Source organism: Vipera ursinii (genome assembly GCF_947247035.1).
Source record: "Vipera ursinii genome assembly, chromosome: 1".
Lineage (NCBI taxonomy): Eukaryota > Metazoa > Chordata > Lepidosauria > Squamata > Viperidae > Vipera > Vipera ursinii.
Window position 1 is genome coordinate 7,704,968 of NC_139512.1, and position 14,110 is coordinate 7,719,077.

At 44.7% G+C, this 14,110-nt stretch overlaps 1 protein-coding gene across 1 annotated transcript in view; it reads right to left on the minus strand.

Annotated features, from left to right (window-relative positions):
* The window catches only part of TMEM59L (transmembrane protein 59 like), a 39,095-nt gene extending 25,189 nt beyond the window's left edge, over positions 1-13,906 (minus strand). The window contains exons 1-2 of the mRNA XM_083364374.1: positions 13,415-13,906; positions 2,745-2,850 (exon numbers count right to left, since the gene is read on the minus strand). Of these exons, the coding sequence (XP_083220500.1) occupies positions 2,745-2,850; positions 13,415-13,618 (310 nt within the window). The 5' untranslated portion in view covers positions 13,619-13,906. The remainder of the gene's footprint in view (positions 1-2,744; positions 2,851-13,414) is intronic.
* Positions 13,907-14,110: the final 204 nt, after the last annotated feature.

Below are 14,110 nucleotides of genomic sequence, written 5' to 3' on the forward strand. Positions count from 1 at the left end.
CTTTTTAATGTATGCCGATTAGTGTATATCCAAACTGATAATAAAATTATTCTATTCTATTCTATTCTATTCTATTCTATTCTATTCTATTCTAATTTTCTATTCTATTTTCTATTCTATTTTCTATTCTATTTTCTATTCTGTTCTGTTCTATTCTATTCTATTCTATTCTATTCTATTCTATTCTATTCTATTCTATTCTAATTTTCATTCCAAATTCTATTCTATTCTATTCTATTCTATTCTATTCTATTCTATTCTAGATTTCAGTTCCTGCAAATCCTTATTTCTTCATCCTGAAATCTATTTTACTTATTCATGGAATTATTTGCGAGATTTATATCCTGCTTTTACTCCAGGAGCTTAAGGTAGCTTGCATGGGGATCTTTGTTCATTTTCTTCCCCCAACAGCGTTGTAAAAATATAGGTAGTCCTCAAGTTATGACCCTAATTTAGTCGAGAATTATGGTTGAGAATTGTGATGGTCATAAAACAGGTCACCATATGACCAGACCCGATGTTACCACATTTTTCACAGCAGTCATTAAGTAAACATGGTGGTTGCTAAGCAAACCCATTGTTTGCTATGGGGCGGGTTTTTGCCAGAAACTGAAAGTAAACGCCCATTTCCAACAAAACCATCATAAATCCCAGTCACCTAACTGTGGGGTACTGCAAGCAGCCATAAATGTGAGCTGGTTGCCAAGTGCCCAAAATGTGGAGGGGGGAACAGTGTCAGGGCTCCAAAACCAGTTCATCAGTAGCTTTTTTGGGGGGGGGGGAGTCTGTCATAAGTGACGAGTCCTAAGTTGAGGACTACCTGTAGATCAGGCTGAAACCTTCTAGGAACCTCATGTGACTCAGTGCGGCCTTGAAGCTGGTCCTCCCTTCTCCTAGACTAGGGGTAGGCATCCTTGGCTCTTTTATGACTTGTGGACTTCAACTCCCAGAATTCTTGAGCCAGGTATGTTGAGGGGAAAGGGAGAGGTTTCCAAGCTGAGCCATGCTGGCTCAGGAATTCTGGGAGTTGAAGTCCACGAGTCATGAAGGGGCCAAGGTTGCCTACCCTTGTCCTAGACAGAGGTCTCCAAACTTGGCAATTTTAAGACTTTGTGGACTTCAACTCCCAGAATTCCTCAGCCAGGAATCCATAATTCTTAAAGTTGCCAGGTTTGGAGATCCCCGTCTTAGACCGCATCTTCACCACACTGTTTCTCTAGCAACATTTATGGAACTCTCTGTTAAAAGATAAGTTCCCTTAGCTTTGATGACATTAAAAGGGAATTCGGCAAGTTGATGGGATCTATGTTTATATCAAATAATTGTTTGGGATGGTAAATAGAGCCTCCACGTTTAGAGGCAGCAGACTACAATTGGAAAGAAGGCTATAGAGACAAGTAAAAACTTGGCTAGGTGCCCAGGCCTGGGGCTCAGATTGTGTGAAGGGCTCCATTAAAGGTAGTCCTCAACTTACAGCAATTTGTTTAGTGACTGAAGTTACAACAGCACTGAAAAAAGTTTATTATGACACATGACCGTTGCAGCATACTCATGGTCAGGGCTTTTTTTCTCATAGAACGCTCAGAACGGAGTTCCGGCACCTTTTTTGGATGGAATCTTGTAGGGTAGGCAAGCCGGGTTGTATGACGTGTGAGTTCCGGCACCTTTTTCTTTTACAAAAAAAGCACTGCTCATGGTCATGTGATCAAAATTCGGATGTTTGACAACAAGCATGTATTTATGATGGTTGCAGTGACCTAGGGTCATGTGATCACTTTTGGCAACCTTCTGACAAGCAGAGTCAACGGGGAAGTCGTTTAAGAATCATGTTACTAATTTAATAGCTGCAGTGATTCACTTAACAACTGTGCCAAGAAAATTGAATGGAGGGATGGATGGATGGATGATGGATGGACAGAGATAGATAGATAGATAGATAGATAGATAGATAGATAGATAGATAGATAGATAGATAGATAATAGATGGATGGATGGAAGAATGGATGGATGGACAGACAAGACAGACAGACAGACAGATAGTAAGTAATTTCCTTTAAGAAAGTCCAGTTGCCTTGTGAAAAAGCATTTTTGAGATTCCTTTAAGTTCTGCTTCCCAGAGACACAGGTTTGGCCCAGACAAGTTGACAGACCTTCCATCTGATAGTGAGGGATGATTTCCTAGCTTCTTTAATAAATACATCAGCACCTCATGACAGCTTAGATGGTGCTCAGTTTTCAAAGGCAGTTACATCCGAATAAGCAGCTGCTGAAAATCCAGAAGAATGTGGCTGTTGGGAACAAGTTGATGGGCAGATGGGCATATGGTTCCTCTTGGGAATGTTGGAACTGGAGGTCCAACCAGCCTCAATTCCAGATGGGATGGGATTTGTTTCATTTTAAAGTCTGGGCATCCCACTTTTCAACCAGCCCCCACCCCCACCCCAAAGTTATCAAAACCATTCACGTATGCAAATCCAGTCTTTTGAAATCTCGGCTTTGACAGATTTAGACTAGGAGAGGAAGGCCCTTCGTTCCCACCTGCGTTTTCCATTATCCTAGAGTCTGTTGGTGGGAATTTGTTACAGAAGCTCCGAAAGAAGGAAGAGAGATGACCCACTTAAGTGGGGAGAAGGTTCTGGATAATGTAAAAGAGGGGAGGGGTAGGAGGGGTGTATGGATTAAAGAGGGAGACGGGGAGAAAGAAAACCAGGTGGAGGAGGAGGGACACAGAGTTACTGCCTTACCCGATTCGCACTCGGCTCTGGTTGCATTCAGCTCAGCAGTGGCATCCACAAAATGACAGATGGAAAACAGCCGGCAGCCCCGGTAACAGGCGTTGAGAATAGCATCCTGGGGGAGGCAAAAGAAATTGCAGGGCAGGAGGGAGAATTGAGATGCTACAACTGCAATTGTATGTCTCCAAACCTAACACAAACCAGGGTCCACAAAACACAGTCCATTTTTTTTTGGACAACAATGTACAGAAACATAGAACCAGGAGGTGCCCTGGGGGTCATTTAAATTAACCTTTCTGCTCAGGGCAGAATGGTTGTGGCTGCAAAGTTCTTAATGGGGGGGTGGGGGGGTCCAACAGTGACGGAGACCCTGTCCCTTTCAGAGGTAGCTCTTCCATTGCCAAACCTAATGGCCCAAGGCAGGGGTTGGCAACCTTGGCTCTTTATGACTCGTGGACTTCAACTCCCAGAATTCCTGAGCCAGCCACGCTGAGGGGAAAGGGAGAGGTTTCCAAGCTGAGCCACGCTGGCTCAGGAATTCTGGGAGTTGAAGTCCACGAGTCATAAAAAGAGCCAAGGTTGCCTACCCCTAGTTAAGGCATTACTCCATCTTCAGTTCTGATCCTTGTTTCTGCAGCCCCCAAATACAGATCTGTTTCCATCTTCTACTTAACAGTGCTTTCAATTGGTATTTATCAACCTTGACCATTTTAAGACGTGTGGACTTCAACACCCAGCATTCTCCAGAATGCTGGCTGGAGAATTCTGGAAGTTGAAGTCCCCATGCTTTAAAGTCACTAAGGCGGAGAAACTGCTTTAAATTTTTGAAGAAAGCTATAATATAGAATATATGAAGAGAGGGACCGGTGTCTCCCAGGCCATATTTGGTGCCTACATTTTGGCACGGCCTTGCTGGAAATTGATGCTATGATTCCCTACTATTTTTTTAAAAAAAATACTAATTATTTCTCATACATATATCCTAGCTTACATCCAGGCCATCGAGATAGAATTCCCTCCTCTCATTTTTTCCCCCTCTACCATTTTGTTAGTGTAGCTTAAAGAATGAAACTGGCTCAAAATCACCCCAGGAGCTTTCATGGCTGAGGATGGATTTGAACCCGTGACTTAATGTAATACCTATTCTGAAGCAGGAAGTACATCGAAATGGTAATGTCGGTATTAAAGTGGACTTAGCAAACTTTAAAGAAATACAGGTAGTCCTCAACTTATGACCACAACTGAGCCCAACATTTCTGTTTGCTAAACAACAGTTGTCAAGTGAGTTTTGCCTCATTTTACGACCTTTCTTGCCTCAGTTGTTAAGTGAATCACCGCAGTGGTTAAGTTAGTAACACGGTTGTTAAGTGAATCTGGCTTCCCCACTGACTTTGTCAGAAAGTCGCAAAAGGGGATCATGTGACCTTGGGACACTGCAAACGTCATAAACGTGAACCCACTGCCAAGCGTCCAAATTTTGATCATGTGACTATGCAGATGCTGCAATAGTTATAAGTGTGAAAAACGCTCATAGGTCACTTTTTTCAGTGCCGTTGTAACTTTGAATGGTCACCAAATGAATGGTTGTAATTGGAGGACTACTTGTACTATAACTTTAAAATAAAAGTAAGATTGGCTTGAAAGACTTTGGTTTTCTACCAAAGTTTATCGAGTTTTCAACACTTACCACCGTTGCAGCATGCCCATTGTCACGTGATCAAAATTTGGGTGCTTGGTAACTGTCCCTGTCCCGGGGCCATGTAATCACCCTCTGTAATTTCCCAGCCCGATTCACTTAACGACTGCAGGATTCATTTAACAACTGCAGTGACCCACTTAACAACTGTAGCAAAAGAAGGTTATAAAATAGAGCAAAACTCACTTATCAATCATCTTGCTTAGCAACAAAAACGGTGGACTCAATTGTGGCTGTAAATCAAGGATGACTTGTACAGGCAAGTCCTCAACTTATGACCACAATTGTGCCCCAAATTTATGTTGTTAAGTAAAACATTTGTTAAGTGAGTTTTGCCCCATTTCTTGCCACATTTGTTAACGTATCACTGCAGTTGATAAGTTATGGTAGTAACGCGGTTGTTAAGTGAATCTGGCTTCTCCATAGACTTTACTTGTAAGAAGGTCACAAAGGGGATCACATGACCTTGGGACACAGCAACAGTCATAAGTATGAACAATTGCCAAGCAACTGATTTTTGATCACATGAACAAGGGGATGCTGCAATGGTTGTAAGTATGAAAAACGGTCATAAGTCATTTTTTTCAGTGCCGTTGTAACTTTGAACTGTCACTAAATGAACCATTGTAAATTGAGGACTACCTGTGTTGGAAATCCAGCCACTATGCTTTATATCCATGGTTAAACAAATTGTGGCTTAACTGGCTGTGTGAATCCAGTTCAGCTGATAAAAAATGATGTTTTTATTCCGATGGAGGAAGCAGTTTTAAAATTTTTCCAACCCCTTGCCACTGTTCCGAAATGAAAGATTATGTAATGTATTTATATGGTTTATTTATCCATATTAGCAACATTTTCAGCCGTCTTTCATGTGGTTTGTGTTCTCAAGCTGCTGAACAACGGGCTAATCAAGACAAAAATCCAAAGCAACATCATTAAAATTAATAAGAAGATATGATAATCCAAAGTGGGAGGGAAATAAACCCTGCCAGCAATCAGAACACATTTATACTTTCCAGAAGAAACCCTGAAAGCACCCACTTGAGATGGAAAAGTCTTAATTTGTCTTACCTTGGTTATCTACCTGAAATCTGCAAAATCATTCAGATAATCCCTGTTGGAAACAGCCTATTGGGGCTAAAAGAACACCTGGTTTGTTTTAAAGGAGTGAGTTCACGCAGGTACTCCTCAACTCTGGTGTCCTGCCAATGTGCTGAGGGGGGAGGGGGGATGGCATGCTTGGGATTTTCCGCTTTGCTGTTCGCTTGGGAATTAGGGAGGGGGATTGTCTTCGGAGATGGGACGGACTCCTTCCCAGCTGTTTTTTGCCAAGCTCCAAGGCCATCATGCCCTGAATGTGAACTGGTAACTGCCTAGCACCTCAGCGTTCTCAAAACGTCTTCTCGGCATCACATTGGCTGCCGGTGGGCTGGTCAGGGTGAAGGGGGACCGAAAGAATTGCTTTGTGCTTTGCGCGGGACCCTCAGCTTCTGCCTGACTTTACTGCATCCAGTTTCTCTCAGTAAAAGTTCTTTTGATTCAACTCGATGGATTCAGGAGTCTTGGTTTCCTGAGAGGGCAGGTCTGACACAACCACAGTTAAGCCCCAAATTTCCGTTACCAAGCAGGGCAGTTGTTAAGTGAGTTGTGTCTCATTTTATGACCCTTTTTGGCACCGTTGTTAAGGGAATCACTTGCAATTGTTAGGTGAATCATGTGGTCATTAAGTGAATCTGGCTTCCCCCATTGACTCTGCATGGGGGAAGCCAGCTAGGAAAGTTACAAAGGGCAACCACATGATGCCAGGACAGTGCAACTGTCATAATTAAGTGCTGGTTGCCAACCACACTAACGTTGATCACGTGACCGGGGGGATGCTGCAATGGTCGTAAGTGTGAAAAACGGTCATAAGTCATTTTCTCAGGCCGTTGTGACTTCAAACGGTCACTAAACGAATGCTTGTAAGTTGAGGACTAACTCTATTTAATAAGCATTTAAAGTGCTTCCTCAGGGATTTATGGGCTAAAAATCATGTGTGTTTAACTAATATATTATAGGAACCTTCCTGTGGAATTGGAAGAGTCGGACAAGCCCGGCAACAAGGCAGAATGAAGCCATCAACCTAGGCCTGGCTCAGGAATTCTGGGAGTTGAAGTCCACGAGTCATAAAAGAGCCAAGGTTGCCTACCCCTGGCCTAGGCAACAGATGCTGGAGGCCTTCAAGATGCTCCACAATATGTACATCTTTTCTTAAGATGGAGCGACAGGTAGTCCTCGACTTATCACAGTTCATTTAGTGACCATTCAAAGTTACAACGGAACTGAAAAAAGTGACACGATCCTTTTTCACACTTATGACCGTTGCAGCATCCCCAGGGTCACATGATTTACATCCCAATGCTTGACATATTTTATTTATTTATTTTATTTTATTTTAATTCCATTTATATCCCGCCCTTCTCCGAAGACTCAGGGCGGCTTACAAGCTTAGCAGTAGCCTTCATTCTATGTATATGCCTGCTTATTAGGGCTTTCACACACACCCCAAGCGGCATATGACGGTTGCCGTGTCCCAAAGTCACGGGATCCCTGTTGTGATCTTCTGATGAGCAACATCAACGGGGAAGCCAGCTTCACTTAACAACCAGGTTACTTAACTTAACAATAGCAGTGATTCGCTTAACCAACGTGGCACGAAAAGCCGTAAAACGGGGCAAAACTCACTTAACCAATTTGTCACTTAGCAACATGAATCCTGGGCTCAGTTGTGGTCATAAGTCGAGGACTACCTGTATTATGTAAGGAAGTCATGCCTGATCTTAGCATCTTTTGGAACTTCAAACCTTCACTAAATGAACGGTTGCATAAGTCAAGGACTACCCGTATATCAGTTTTAGTTTCAGAGGGGCTTGTGCTGGTGCAAAAGTTGTGGGTGCTCCTGGGTTTTCAACTTCTCCCAGAACAGCAGAGGGAAGCTGTGCCCAAGGATGACTTTCGCCAGCTTCAGGTGGTGTGTCTATTTTATTTACGTGTCTATGGAGATTCTCAGTCGCCCAGATCATGGTTGTCCCAAAGGGGCTTTTTCAAGAAGCAGCTGGACTTTTTTGTTTTTCTTTGAAGACGTTTCCCTTCTCAACCAAGAAGCTTCTTCAGCTTTGAGTGGATGGTGGGGAATGGAAGGATTTATACACCTTGCAGACAGCTGGTCATTTGCATTCTTTCCGAGAGTCCTTGAGCCCACCTGGACGTTTGTCTGTGTCCTCGGGGTTACCTGAGTGATGTAAATGGGTGTGGAAACCTTCTTGGAACTGCTGAAAGGACTGTGTTGTGGACTGCAGGTAAATGATGTCTTTACTTTACTTTTACTTTTATTAAATTTGTATACCGCCCTTCTCCCGAAGGACTCAGGGCGGTTAACAGGGCATATATAAATAACAATACAAAAATTAAAAAGAAATTAAACAAATGCCTAATTAAAAATTACAATAGCCATAAAAGCAATAAAAGACCCATTAAAAACCCTAACGTTCCCCCAGCAGGCCAGACCAGCTAGTTCAAATAAGTGGGTCTTCAGACCGCGCCGGAAGGAGCGAAGGTCCGATGCCATCCGGAGCTCAACCGGCAGTTGGTTCCATAGCGCCGGAGCGCCCACAGAGAAGGCCCTCCCCCTGGGGGCCACCAGTCGACATTCCCTGACCGGAGTACCCCTCCCCCTCTGTTGAAAGAGGGCTGTTCAGTTTTGACATAGATGGCCTCTTTGACCCCTCTTTCAAACCAATCAGTACATATTTATTTACCTACTTAGAGAATTTATCTGCCCGCCTACTCTCTTTCAGTGACTCTGTGTGGCTTACAAACAATAAAAAAAACCCAACTGGTATTTTTCCCGGGAAAGAAGGCACTGGCAACGTTCACTCATGACCTTGTCACCCCAGATATGGACTACTGCAGTAAGCTCTGCAAGGGATTGTCCCTGAAGGCTATCTGGAAGCTACAACTGGTGCAAAATGTAACAGGTTATAATATACTACGGGTGGTCCTTCTTCACATATGATCACAAATTTGAATGGGAAAATTTATTGGTTGGTGTCATAAAGGCATCATGTGACTGCACCTAATGTTACCACCTTTTTTTTTTGCCATGGTCATTAAGTAAATCACTGCAGTCGTTAAGGAATTCCAGCTTCCTCCATTGACTTTGCTTGTTGGCAACTTGCAAATGTCATAAATGCGAGCCAGTTGCCACGCGCCCAAATTGCAATCATGTTTGCCAGGGGGATGGTGTGACGGTCAGAATTTCAAGGCTGTAGGTAACCTTTTTTTCAGTGCTGTCAAACTGTCATTAAATGGTCGTAAATTGAGGACTATCTGTAATACAGTACAGAGACAAACTAATATTATCCTACAACACCAGCATTCATGAGCTGCGTTGGTTTCTGGCTTGTTTCGGGTGCAATTTATTGTGCTGGTTCTAACTTTTAAAGTCCAACGTCAAGTTTTGTATCATTTGAGGCCTGGTTGTTTATGAGACCCCTTTTTATTTATTTTATTACATTTATATTTTTCCACCCACAATCTTTCCATCCAAGTCAAGCCTGCAGAGAGTTCTGTTAAAAATCCCCGCATCTCACAAGGTGCAGTGGGACAGGATTTTAACCATGATGTGTTTGTTTGCTTGTGTCCCACCTTTACCACTTTTACAAATAATTTAATTTAATTTACCGTAATTTAATTTAATAATTTAATTTGTATACCGCCCTTCCCCCGAAGGACTCAGGGCGGTGAACAGGGCAATACATAATAAAAAACAGGAAACAAAAATTAAAAAGTGATTAAACAACTATGCCCGTAGTAATTGATACATATTAAAAATTAAAGCTAATTATAAAAAACCCAACCCCATCCCGTCAGACCAGGCCAGCTTGTTCAAAAAAGAAGGTTTTTAGATCCCGCCGGAAGGAGCGAAGGTCGGGGGCCATCCGGAGCTCGACCGGTAAGCGGTTCCATAGGTCTGGCGCGCCCACAGAGAACGCTCTCCCCCTGGGGGGCCACCAATCGGCATTCTTTGATCGGAGGCACCCTGAGGTGGCCCTCTCTGTGGGAGCCAGTGTGGACCTATTTAACACACCTTCCTCCTCCTCTTTTCCCCACAATAACCTTGCGAGGTGGGCTGGGCTGAGAGAGACAGAGACTGGCCCAAAGACACCCAAAGTTCCTCCCTCCTGTTCAACATCCCACTGACAAATACAGGCAGTCCTCGACTTACGACCACAACGGAGCCCAAAATTTATCTTGTTAAGTGATATATTTGTTAAGTGAGTTTTGTCCCACCTTTCTTGCCACAGTGGTTAAGTGAATCACTGCAGTTGTCAAGTTAGTAACACAACTGTTAAGTGAATGTGGCTTCCCCATTGACTTTGCTTAGATCAGGAGGTCGCAAAAGGGGCATGGCAACCATCATAAATACGAGTCTTTGCCAAGTGTCTGAATTTTGACCACATGACCAGGGGGATGTGGCAATGGTCATAAGTGTGAAAAAAGGTCATAAGTCACATTTTTCAGTGGTGTTGTAATTTCAAACAGCTACTAAAAGAACTATTATAAGCTGAGGACTACCTGTATAAGATCCAGGACCTTGCTTGTAATATTTAGTAAACACCTGAAAATATTGCTTTTTCAAGATGCATTCAGGGCCACAGGTATGTACCGGTATATAGCCAGAGGTCCCTGAAGGTGTACTTCCTACCAGTAGTACTCATGATTTCTGATGATACATGATAGCATCTTTTCTGATTTTTTTTAAAATGCTGGGATAAGTATAATAATGTTATTTGTGTCGCTGAATTTTTGACAGAGCTTTCAAATTATTCTTTGTTTGATTATTTATTTATATCCCACTTTATTCTTTCTACTTATAACTCAAGGTGAAGAAGGTATCCACTATACCCTCCCCCTCCTATTTTCCCCACAACAATCCTGTGAGGTGGGTCAGGCTGAGAGAGAAAGACTGACCCAAAGTCACCCAGCTGGCTTTCACGCCTAAGGGCGGGACTTGAACTCACAATCTCACACTTTCTAGCAGGGCACCTTAATCACTTTGATCTTGTATTGTTACTCTGACTTGGGAGCTGCTTAAGTGTCATGAAAGCAGATGCCGTCAATAAAATAACTAACCAGGAGTCACTCAGGAAAAAATGGCTTTCTCTATGCGGCCTGACCTTTAAGCTTCCAAACAGGAAACAGAATTTGGACAACGCCACTTTGGCATTCGAACCACATCAGCTGGGCTTTTTAATTTCTCCAACAAGGTATGTCGGCTGTTTAAAAAAAAAAAGAACAAAAAATGAAATGTAGCCTGCTCCAGGACCTTCGCTTGTTTAATTCAAAAAAAGCCCGCATCTCATATTATGAATTCCTACGGGATAACTTGACATTATTTGAGCATGACGGATGCATTTTGGCGAGAGACATAGAGGAAATCCCTTCATATCTATTGCAGAAGATAAATGTGATTTAAAGACCTTCCATCCTGTATGGGAACAAACTTCACTGAAATGCTGGCACTGAGGACAGGGTTTTGAGTTTTTATTTCACTGCAGAAACGAGGCCTGAACAGCACCAAAGCTCAGCCCTGCTTTGCATGAGAGTAAAATATGCTGAATGCAGCTTATAATTGCTTCCTTGTAAACAGGCACAGATCTGGAGAAACAGCTTGAACACTTTCCCCCAAACCGTTCTCAAGCGCCATACAGGTGGAATATAAGCAGTCCTGCACTTATGACCACAATTGGGGCCAGAACTTCCACCAATGAACAATGCAGTCGTTAAGTGAGGCAGGCCCGATTTTACAACCTTTCTGCTGTAGTCTTTAAGCGAATTCCAGCTTTGACTTTACTCGTTGGACTCCTCCGGGGAAGGTCGCCAATGACAATCACTTGAACCCGGGACACTGCAACCTTCATGAATACAGGTAGTCCTCGATTTACGACCACAATAGAGCCCAAAATTTATGTTGCTAAGTGAGACATTTCTTCAGTGAATTTTGCCACATTTGATGACCTTTCTTGCCACAGTGAATCACTGCAGTGGATAAGTTAGTAACAACATTGTTAAGTGGATCTGGCTTCCCTATTGACTTTGCTTGTCAGAAAGTTAGAAAAGGGGATCTCATGACCCCGGATGCTACAACCGTCATAAATATGAGTCCGTTGCCAAGCGTCTGAATTTTGATCACATGACCATGGGGATGTTGCAATGGCTGCAAGTGTGAAAAATGGTCATAACTCACGCCACTTTTTTCAGTGCTATCTTGTATTTTTGAACGGTTGTTAAAAAGAACGGTTTTAAGTCACGGACTGCCTGTATGAATAATTTCCAGCAAGTTCAATAGGATTTACTCTCAGGCAAGTGGAAACATCATTGCAAACTCAAGCACGTGTGCATTATAAGAGTTCTGATGTGGGATTCATAAAAGATTGGATTCGAATGCAGCAGTGCAGAATTTCGGTATAAAATGGGTGTCCACCAAGGGAGGGAGGGAGGGGGTGTCAGGTGTCAGACTGACCCCCTCCAACAAGCCAAAGAGGCAGAGGATAAGCTAAATTAGGCTTCTGCAAAAAAAAAAAAAGAAAAAAAAAGAAAAAAGAAAAAAGCAGGCTGCAGAATTATACCCTGGGTAAAATAAGCACTCAAAATTATAAAGGAAAATGTGTGCTTTTTTAAAAAAAAAATAAAAAAAATAAAAACCTCGATTATTGCAAATCTGGCCCTTTCTTTCTTAAGCTCGGAGAAAATGGTCGCTTTCATCCAAACCATTTTCTGTAAAGCAAAGATAAGCTTGGTGATGTGTCTCTCCCCCCCACCCACCCCCCACCCCCTTTTTGCACAGAGCTTCGTCGTTATATAATGCAGCCGAGGTTCTTCCCCGGCTTTCTCCGCCTGCATCGCGCAGCCACGGATACAGGTAGCTGCGGATATAGGCAGAGGCCAGAAATAGGGATGCGGGAACCAGAAATAAAGATCTGGGGGGGGGAATAAAATGGCCAGAAATAGGGATGCGGGAACCAGAAATACAGATCTGGGGGGGGGGGGAATAAAATGGCCAGAAATAGGGATGCGGGAACCAGAAATACAGATCTGGGGGGGGGAATAAAATAGCCAGAAATAGGGATGTGGAAACCAGAAATACAGATCTTGGGGGGGGGAATAAAATGGCCAGAAATAGGGATGCGGGAACCAGAAATACAGATCTGGGGGGGAATAAAATAGCCAGAAATAGGGATGCGGGAACCAGAAATACAGATCTGGGGGGGGGGGAATAAAATGGCCAGAAATAGGGATGCGGGAACCAGAAATACAGATCTGGGGGGGGAATAAAATAGCCAGAAATAGGGATGTGGAAACCAGAAATACAGATCTTGGGGGGGGGAATAAAATGGCCAGAAATAGGGATGCGGGAACCAGAAATACAGATCTGGGGGGGGAATAAAATAGCCAGAAATAGGGATGTGGAAACCAGAAATACAGATCTTGGGGGGGGGAATAAAATGGCCAGAAATAGGGATGCGGGAACCAGAAATACAGATCTGGGGGGGAATAAAATAGCCAGAAATAGGGATGCGGGAACCAGAAATACAGATCTGGGGGGGGGGGGAATAAAATAGCCAGAAATAGGGATGTGGGAACCAGAAATACAGATCTGGGGGGGGGGAATAAAATGGATGCCTTTAAAAGAAAAGCATCCTTTTGGAAGAGGAAAGGAAAACAGCTGAAGGGGGGGGGAGATTTCTATTCACACACACACACACACACACCCCGGGAAGGGTGGCTGGGGAGGCTGACTTGTAGGATGGGTCTCTCCCGTTATTCGCCTATTGAGCTTTTTTTTAAAATTTAATTTGCAAACGTCCCCCTTTCCTCCCCCGCCCCGCCGCCTCCCCCCCCGTCCCCGTCTCTCCGTCTCCTTCCCCGCGGCGATGGCTACCTTGGCGGCGGCGGCGGCATCGGGGCTCCGCCGGAGGCTCTGGGCGCAGCGCGCTTGGCAAGCTGAGATGTCGCCCAGCTGAGCGGCGAAGGGATCGGCGTCCTCGGAGGGCGGCGGCGGCGGCGAGGAAGGCGCAGCCACAGCCAGGCAGGCGAGGGCCACCGCCGCGGCCAGCAGCTGCAAGAACGCGGCGCTCGCTGCCATCGCCCCGGCCGGAGGGTTGTCCTGAGGAGGGGATCGCGCGCGGGCCTTTTTTTTGTTTTGCCACGGGAGGCGGCGGCGGCAGAGAGGAAGGAGCGGGTCGAGCCGACGACGGCAGCCGGGAGCGGGCGCGGGAGAAGCGGCGAGGCGTCGGGGGCGCGCCGGGCGAGCAGCGGAGCAGCCTGGGAGCGGCGGAGGGAGGGAGGGAAGCCGCCGTGGCCGGCAGAGGGGCTGGCCAGGAGGCAGAGCGCGGCGGAGGCTGGGAGGCGAGACGGGCGAGGGGGAGAGACGGAGGCGAGGCGGGACAAAGAGGCTTCTAGCGAGGGATGCCCCCGGGTGTGTGTGTGTTGTGTTGTGTGTGTCCCCGGGTACGATGGCAAGAGAAGTCCTAGTAGACAGTCACTTCAGTATGAGCCAGCCCTGTGCTGCAGCTGCCAAAAAAGCCAACACGGTGCTAGGCTGCATTCACAGGGATAGAATCAAGATCACGTGAAG